A 9346-nucleotide genomic window follows, 5' to 3' on the forward strand; every position below is an offset into this window, starting at 1 on the left:
ACGATTCATATTTCGCGGTAAGTTTAAATACGTTCCGCCGGATATTTTTTTCGTCCCGTTCCGGGTATTGGACGCACCGGGTAAGTAGCGACACACAGTCTAAGACCAGCGAACCGGTAAGACGTGTCAAGCCGTTGTTAATACCAGACAGGTGTGCGTTCACAGCCCAAGAAACGGGGTGAGTTTTTGCTATGGTGTTCTATCTTTATGTTCTAAACTTTATATTTCCATATTCTTTCGGGTTTTGCATTTCTTATATTAGTTAGTTGTGTGCATGCATTATATAGTAAGGTTAAGTAGGTCAGGTACGGGTGCGCGTCAGTCATGCGTATCTTGTTTACGTGTACATCTCATGAGTACATTGTTACATATAATAGTTGTTGTGATGTTCACGAATATAACTCATTATGTGTGACGTTAAGGACATTAGTACTCTTATGATTATGACAGTATGTATAGGATATAGTTAACTTGTGTATTATAATAGTAGGTAATTTCATGTATCTATAACGTAATTAAATAGTGAGTAGGAATCAGTTAAATGTTAGAAGCTATGTATTTGTTATTTTGTTATGTCACTGTTATCATCAATCTTCGTATATTATTCTTAGTTTTGAGGTGGTTTAGTGTCTTTAGCTTCTTATGATGTACAGAATTTACGGTAACATAAAATATCGACATGAGTGTTACTGTCAGTAAATTGATATAATTATTCATTTGTTAACAAAGTATGAAAGAGTTATGGATGACGTATGATGTTCGTGAGTATTTCATCTAGAGTTGTATATGCATCTGTATTTTGGAGATGTCTAGTCTCAATACGTGGGATTGACATACCCGTATGTGAGGATACGATACGGCTGCTGAGTGGATAAGACAGCCAATTCAACACATGAGATTTGGTTCCACGGACTGATGAGACTCGCCTGACCGCCTACAAATGAAATGCCCTAATTGTGCTGGTAGGGGTCGGAGTCGCCTTTAGGACGCTAACATCTTCAGCTGCGGCTTTGAACAGCATCCTATGTTAAGTGTCTGGGTGACACATGAGAGCCAGAGAGAGTGTGTTCGCGGGTCCTGAACGAGACCGCGGGAACAACTGTACAACTGTTTACGTCGTTTACGTCTGGGTGACGTCGTCGTTGTCATGGCCATCACATTACTGCGCGCATGAGTCATCGTAGTGGATAGTGATCGTGTGCAGAGACAGTATCTGAACATTTGCAACCGTTCTTGTGTATATATATATATTTATTTAGGCTTAGTGAGCGAGAATGAATGAATCTGTGTGAGCAAGATGGATCGATTTGTACATCAATGTAAAATATCTATGTAAATAAATTGTATATATTGTAGTTGATTGTCTCCCTGGTTTGTGCATCATCATCACCGTTCTCCCACACTACAATTTTTGGTGGCAGCGGTGGGATAATTGGTTGATGCTGTACTTACGGGTAGATTATCGATTGTCACTTGGTTAAGTATATGAATATCCAAATAGATATTAGTATGTTTGACCCGACTTCTTGCCTAACGACTTTCCTGACTCTTTCTTCATACTGAAAAGAACGGAGCACATGCTGGTAGCACTTGGTAAGGAGTTAAGTTATGAAGGTGAGGCTTTACAGAAATTTGTTAGTGAACAACAGGCATTACAGCGAGCTGATAGGGCGGAGGCAAGAGAGCAGCAGCAGAGGGAGAAAGCAGATCAAGAGGCCCAGGCGCAGAGGGATCATGAGTTAAAGATGCAAGAGTTCAAATTGCAGGCAGAGTTAGCTGTTGAGAAAGAGAAGAGGGAAACGGCAACTCAGCAGGAAGAATTACTCAAGGAGAGGCTAATGTTAGAGCAGCAGGCTGCTGATAAAGAACACTTGAGGAGGATAGAGTTAGCACAGGCTGAAGAGAAAAAACCATTTACTACAAGTCAGCCAGTAACAGCGTCTACAGCGATGAAGGGTCCCAAACTACCACCGTTTGAGGAAGGAAAGGATAATATGGATGCTTATATTAGCAGATTTGAGAGGTATGCTTTAGCACAGAAGTGGGAGAAGCAGAACTGGGGAGCCAACCTTAGTGCGTTGCTTAAAGGTAGAGCATTAGATGTCTTTTCTAGAATGCCAGTAGACCAGGCTTTGGATTCTAGAATGCCAGTAGACCAGGCTTTGGATTTTGATTTGCTAAAGACAGCACTACTGAAGAGGTTTGAGCTTACCGAGGAAGGATTCAGGAAGAAGTTCAGATCGGCAAGACCAGAGACAGGCGAGACATTTGCGCAGTTTGCTGTGAGACTGGACAGTTACTTTTTGCGATGGATTAACATGACCGAGACCAGGAAGGAGTTTGCTTCGTTGAAGGATCTGATGATCAGGGACCAGTTCATACATTGTTGTGGCAAGGACTTAGCATTATTTTTGAAAGAGAGGGTTCCTCGAAGCCTTGTAGAGATGTCTAAGCTTGCAGACCGATTTGCAGAGGCAAGAAATACTACAGTAGGATTGATGACTGGGAAGACAGGAAGCAGTAAACCTGACAGGATCCAACCAACAAGTCAGAACAGTCAGACCAAACCTGGGAATACAGGGAGCAGCAAGACGTGTTATGCTTGTGGGAAGCAGGGTCACATGTCTTACGACTGCAAGAACAAGAAGAGTGGTGGCAAGCAAATAGCAGCTGTAAGCTCTCAGAAGAAACAGAGGGGCAGAGGAAAAGGTCGAGGTAAGGGTGATGGCACTGTTATGAGTCTTAGCGATTCGTATGATAGTGAGGGGACACGGAAACGGCGGCCGGTGACGAGAGGATATGTGGGCGAACATTTGGTTACAGCACTACGGGACAGTGGTAGTGATGGCATTGTTGTGAGGAGGAGCCTTGTGGACTCCAGCCAAATGACGGGAAGGACCCAAGTATGTTATTTGGTGGATAAGACTCCGGTATACGCACCTATAGCGTATGTGTTTATAGACACGCCATTCTACACTGGACACTGTGAGGCATGGACGTTAGAAACGCCTTTGTATGATCTCATTATTGGTAATGTGGAGGGTGCAAGAGAACCAAGTGATCCAGACCCAGACTGGAAAGTTGATAGACCAGCTATTCAGGCAGTAGAGACGAGGGCCCAGAGACGAGCCAATGAGAGGCCGTACAGACCGTTGAAGGTACCACCCCCTCTCAGCGACGATATGAGCGTAGATGAGCTGAAGAGGCTGCAACAGGAAGACCCATCACTGAGGAAGATTAGAACATTCGTGGAAACGGGGGATGTGTTTGAGAAACCTGGTATTACATCGTCGTACTATGAGCGGCATGGAGTAGTGTACAGGAAATTCAAGAGTGACAAGGTATCTGGTGGAAAGGAGTTCAGACAAGTTGTCGTTCCAGAGAAGCTAAGGACGAAGGTGATCAGTATGGCACACGAGTCGATATTATCTGGACATCTTGGTATCCGTCGGACTATACAGCGGGTGATGACAGAATTCTTTTGGCCTGGAGTTCAGGCGGATGTAACGAGATTCTGCAGGTCTTGTGACATCTGCCAGAGGACCTTTCCAAAAGGGCGAGTTCCGAAGGCACCATTGGGGACGATGCCACTTATCGACACACCATTCAAAAGGATTGCAGTAGATCTGATTGGACCACTGGATCCACCCACAGAGAGGAAAAACCGATATATCTTGACAGTTGTGGACTATGCAACAAGGTATCCAGAGGCTGTACCACTACCAGGGATAGAGGCTGAAAGAGTAGCGGAAGCACTGGTGGATATATTCAGCAGAGTCGGAATCCCATCGGAAATGTTGACAGACCAGGGCACGCAATTTACGTCAGCAGTGATGAAGGAAGTAAGCAGGCTGCTATCTTTCCGGCAAACTAACAACCACCCCGTACCATCCCATGTGTAATGGTCTCGTGGGAGAGATTCAATTCAACACATGATATTTTGGTTCCACGGACTGATGAGACTCGCTGGACCGCCTACAAATTGAATGCTCATAATTGTGCTGGTAGGGGTCGGGAGTCGCCTTTAGGACGCTAATATCTTCAGCTGCGGCTTTGAACAGCATCCTATGTTAAGTGTCTGGGTGACACATGAGAGCCAGAGAGAGAATGTTCGCGGGTCCTGAACGAGACCGCGGGAACAACTGTACAACTGTTTATGTCGTTTACGTCTGGGTGACGTCGTCGTTGTCATGGACATCACATTACTGCGCGCATGAGTCATCATAGTGGATAGTGATCGTGTGCAGAGACAGTATTTGAACATTTGCAACCGTTCTTGTGTATATATATATATTTATTTAGGCTTATTGAGTGAGAATGAATGAATCTGTGTGAGCAAGATGGATCGATTTGTACATCAATGTAAAATGTCTATGTAAATAAATTGTATATATTGTAGTTGATTGTCTCCCTGGTTTGTGCATCATAATCACCGTTCTCCCACACTACAATTTTTAGTGGCAGCGGTGGGATGACTAATCGCCGCACATCTGATCAGTCACTGTACATGTTGTGCTATCTATAACTACACTACCCATGCTGGATATGTGTATATTAAAGAAAGACAATTTAACAAAGCATGACAATTTATTGACTCGTGCCCTATCCGGGCCTCAAACTCACGATCTACGGCACCCAATCGCCTAGCCAAACGTACCTGCGCCTTTTACCACTAATATATAGACTAGCTAGACAGTGAATAGATCAGCTAGATCGTCTCATTCGTGAAGAGCATTTGTGTATAAATACAAAAAAATGAATAAAATGGTTTATCTAAAAACTTTTTTGCGCTGTATTAATTGACATATTGTAATAATTCAAGTGTAAGCTTATAAATCATAGTATGTTCATAATAATTTACTTAAAAGCATTTTTTCTGTGCTTAACAAATTCAACAATATATGCCCAAGAAGGATTTTACAGGCTATGATATGACAATAACATTCCCATCATCAATGTCTTAGATTTAATATTATGTCCCACAAGTATCAAAATGATTATATGGACTTGATAATCTGTAAATATTATCTGAATAACGAATTTTTCAAAATTCGAAGTCTTCTGAATATTCACATTTAAAATAGAATCAATGGTACTGTTAATTACTTATCTACCAAATACGCCAAACTACGCCAATAACGTGTCGGTGTTGAACAAATCGTCATAACTCCCTTATTTCAGGAGCTATTGAGATAGTGATTGTACCTGCTAAAACTGGACATATCAAATGCTACATGTATTTTGTGTCCTAACAAAAAGATGCCGACTGAAACATTGATCATTTTAAATTGATGACGTCGTCTTTCTGTCGACGTAACCTTCAGTGCTCGGACCGGGTATGGAATCCCTTGTTAATTAAAATGTACTGAACAATAATGCTTGAACTTCAAAATATTGATAACCTATTATCCCAATGCTATCCTGCAATGTCTACATTTTTTTCAGAAACAAAGATTTCAACTAAAAAAGTGCTTTTAATGTGTGGTTTTACGCGATACCGGGTCAGTTTTAACCATTTTTATCACCAATCTGGCAAAACTTATATATCAATAAAAGTCACGAAGATACTGACCAATATACACAGATTTACCATTCTTAACATACCATTTTAACAATACTATGACTTCATAAATCAACAGATGCACCCATCGTTCAGTCCCACGAACTTGACGTTGATCAGTTTCACAAGCACATGTGCGAAATCGATCGGCGACTTTCCTCGTCCACACTGAAGATGGCCCCCAATATATCGGTTAAAAACTATTGACGTTTTTTATGATGACTTTGATTGTATTCAAAAATTAAATTAAATCAGCTAATACATCTTCCGACGATAATGAAAATTATATAAGTAATTTTCTTGGGTTATATATAGTAAACGTAGTATAAATAGCCATTTCATTGAGGAACTGAAGTGCATGCAATCTACTGTACGTATACGGGACACATTTATGTAGCGTGTAAATTTGCTGGACAAGTTGATTTTGACACAAAAATACAGAACATGCCTATATTACCGTAACAAAATCGGGAATAGTATTAATTTTGTATCAATACCTGTAGAGATCAACAATATATATATACGGACATGTATTTAGATACATGCCGTAACACCGTAACACAAATCACAAGGACCTTTTTTCTATGAATATACACAATACTGGTAATTCATTATCATATAAACGACGCTGAGTTTTAAAAGTAAGCATCTTCAAATGTTGACTAAGACACCTTATCTTTATTTTATAATAATCTTAATTTATATACTGATTACAAGAAATGGAAATAAACATTTCAAGTATCAATGACAGAATATTTTATAATGATATATATTATCCAAATCATATATTTTTATCATAAAAAAAATAATCTGAGTCATCAAAATGTCTGTGATGCATTTGTTCTTCATTTGTTCTTCAAATACAAACTGGAACTGTAACTCCTAGATGAGGAACTATATAATTTTTGATCATATTTATTGTAACTCTATAAATTAACAGTTAATTTTCATTTTAATATAATAACCAAAATTTCTGACATGAATATATGAAACATACTTTACACACATTTCTTCCAGTATATTCGAGATTGTTTTACATCTAGTAGTTGTCTTATTTCTGCCTGTTCATCGCCACGGGCAGCGATGTCTGTCCTTCTGCCTTTCGTCACCTTGTGGCTAGCACTGTTGCTGGTGACCAATCCACTTCTCCCTCTTCCTCCAGATCCAACTGGAAGCAACTTCTGCCTGCCTGCTAACTGCTGCTATCCGTAGGGCTCTCCATAATGATTGGCCGGGAAACCCCTGCATCCGACCTCTATCGGTAAGCACCATGTCTTCCATCCTTGATGTTGGCATTCTTCCACCAGCTGCTGATATTTCTGCTGCTTCCGTTCGTTGGCCTCTTCCATCCTATCTTCCCATGGTACTTGTTAGTTCCACCAAGACTACTTGCTTAGAGCTGCGGGACCATAACACAACATCGGAGCGAAATGGTGTTGAAGCCACCTCTGCTGGGAAATCCATCTTCTGCTGGATGTCTGCTCTCATTTCCCAGTCTCTTGCTGTTGCGAGTATCCCACTAGCATCTACGCTTCCTGTAGCCCGGGTTCCAGATTTCACAAATGTGACAGACTTTGGCCCTTTCGATATCGTCCGCTTTTTCCTCCTTGCACGGTCTAGACTTGCTGCTACCTCCTTGAGGACCTGGTCGTGGCGCCATGTGTATCTTCCATCTGAAAGTGCCACCTGGCATGATGTGAGGACATGTGCCAGGTTGCTGGTTTCCTGCAAAGTACACACTCAGCGTTGTCCTTGATTCCCCAGGTGAATAGGTTGGTTGGGCCTGGCAGTAAATCGTAGGTGGACTTCAGCAGGAAGCTAAGTATGTGACCTTCCATCTCCCAAATATCATTCCAGGATACTTCCCTCTGCCTCACTCCCTCCCAGTGAGTCCAGCTGCCCTGCTGTCTCATACTCACTGCATTCACCTGCCTAGCCTCCTCATCCATCGATCTAATCTCTGCCGGGGCCATGTCTCTACGTGTCCGATGGTTTGCACTTCCCCACCTTGGCCTTGTGATGGTCCCCAGGCCAAGGCGCCTTGATGTTACGGACCCTACGATATCACCATGCCGAAGTCTTGCCTCTGCTTCCTTCAAAGCCTGTTTAGCGTCCCACTTTTTTTCTGTTTGTGTAACGACCCTCGCTTCTCTGACCTTGTCATCCGCACTGTCCCTCAACATGATGACCTGACGTACTTTGGTAACCTTGAACTCCTCCGTTAACGATTTGAGCGGGAGTTGGAGTTAAATATATATACATCGGTATATATCGATATTAGTTCTATTCGCCACAACAGATACATGCTATAAAATACACTTGTGTATAACCGATTAGCCATCCACTGATCGGAATCAAGAACCAATCTCACATAATATACATATATTTGATTTGTGGAGTTACAATTATTTTTTTTGTAATTACAAGTGTTTATCCATGATTAGTTTCTTAGGAGTTACATCACTTAAATATTTGATGATTTTGAAATAGCAAACGAAAAGAAGAATGATAATTATATTAACATTGAGACAATTCAAAAATAAAGTTGGATAATTATCATTAGGCTGCCCATAGTACAAATACATTGTGAGTTGCTACCTGTACCAAGGTGGATCTCTAGGGATGAAGGATTAGAGATACATGTACATACATTGTATAAACAATAATGTATGAATTTTATAAGTATGAACTACATGTACAAGGCTACATATACCAGAATAATCAATGTTTTATTTACACAAATGAATCAAATTTTAAATATTTCTGATTGAGCTATATCATTAGACAAGTGCGTTAATATAGTTATATTTTCAGTATCGTTAAAATCTGTAAATCATACGGTTAAGATGATGATGATGCAGATGTTGTTCCAGCGGCAAACGATGGTTTTGATATAGATTAAGATATTGTGATATGCAGTTTAAAATGATCGTTAACATTCAAACATTTGGGATTCTATAACGTGATCCATGAATCGGTCGCAATTTAAATTACTTGCACTATTTCTTTATTCGCATAAAATAATATTTGCATTCCGATTACCGAAGTATTTTAACACATCGGTTATGTCAGTTGAAATTTTGCTATTCTTAATTAGAATTTTCTTTAGTTGTGAGGATGATGCAATATTATGGATTTCATCAGCTATCTTATTCATTTCATTTAGCATAATTGAAAAAAAAATCAAAATATCTTACTGTGCGACATAAAGGAGGATCAAATAATCTGTTTGTGCGAAGGGAAACCTATAAAGTGTCTCATCATGTATAAAAGGTTCAATAATATCTCTTAGATAATCCAGTGTTTCATTTATCATTATTCGGTACCTTAAAATGAGTTTATGTTGATATCTTATGTATTTTAATGTTCCCCACCTAGTTCTTTGTATAATTTATCATGAAATGTGCCTTTACGTAGGCCTATTATTAATCTTACAGCCTCTAATTGTATTGATTCTAATAGTCTTAGATATTTTTGAACTCGTGTACATTCAATTACTGGTCTAATATTACATATATATATAGTATTTAGTAATTTCTTATCAATTTTCTTAAGCATTCTTAACATATTTAGTATTTTAAAAGCTTTTATCATATACGTTTGAAATATGTAGATTCCATTTAGCATCATCACTAAGTGAAATACCAAGGTGTTTATGTGTTTTGTTTTCAGTAATTTGATTATCATGAAAATGTATAACAGGATGATTTTAAACAGTTTTCCTAGAAAATATTACAGACTCTGTTTTAGCAGGGTTTAGCATTTGATGTCCCATTTTGTGGTCCA

The 9346-nt window shown here is 39.7% G+C and overlaps 2 protein-coding genes across 2 annotated transcripts; one reads left to right on the forward strand and one right to left on the reverse strand.

The window, feature by feature from the left end:
- The first annotated feature begins 1630 nt into the window (after window positions 1-1630).
- On the forward strand, window positions 1631-6772 carry LOC138312911 (uncharacterized). Its single transcript, XM_069253625.1, has 2 exons — window positions 1631-3842; window positions 6578-6772. The coding sequence occupies exons 1-2, from the start codon at window positions 1746-1748 to the stop codon at window positions 6770-6772; spliced, it is 2292 nt and encodes a 763-aa protein (XP_069109726.1). The 5' UTR covers window positions 1631-1745.
- A 138-nt stretch (window positions 6773-6910) lies between these two features.
- LOC138312912 (uncharacterized) lies at window positions 6911-7743 on the reverse strand. Its single transcript, XM_069253626.1, has 2 exons — window positions 7423-7743; window positions 6911-7285 (listed from the first exon to the last, which is right to left on the reverse strand). The coding sequence occupies exons 1-2, from the start codon at window positions 7741-7743 to the stop codon at window positions 6911-6913; spliced, it is 696 nt and encodes a 231-aa protein (XP_069109727.1).
- Between the last annotated feature and the right edge of the window lie 1603 nt (window positions 7744-9346).

This window comes from Argopecten irradians, unplaced genomic scaffold, assembly GCF_041381155.1.
Source record: "Argopecten irradians isolate NY unplaced genomic scaffold, Ai_NY scaffold_0519, whole genome shotgun sequence".
In the NCBI taxonomy this organism is placed as follows: Eukaryota; Metazoa; Mollusca; class Bivalvia; order Pectinida; family Pectinidae; genus Argopecten; species Argopecten irradians.

Bases quoted from the DNA above. Each gene is read 5' to 3' on its own strand.
- LOC138312911 (XM_069253625.1), top strand. From the start codon at position 1,746: ATGCAAGAGTTCAAATTGCAGGCAGAGTTAGCTGTTGAGAAAGAGAAG. The intron at 3,843-6,577 runs GTAAGCAGGCTG...CATTTCTTCCAG, and splicing joins CGTCAGCAGTGATGAAGGAA to TATATTCGAGATTGTTTTAC.
- LOC138312912 (XM_069253626.1), bottom strand. From the start codon at position 7,743: ATGTTGAGGGACAGTGCGGATGACAAGGTCAGAGAAGCGAGGGTCGTT. The intron at 7,286-7,422 runs GTATCCTGGAAT...TGTACTTTGCAG, and splicing joins AGGGAGTGAGGCAGAGGGAA to GAAACCAGCAACCTGGCACA.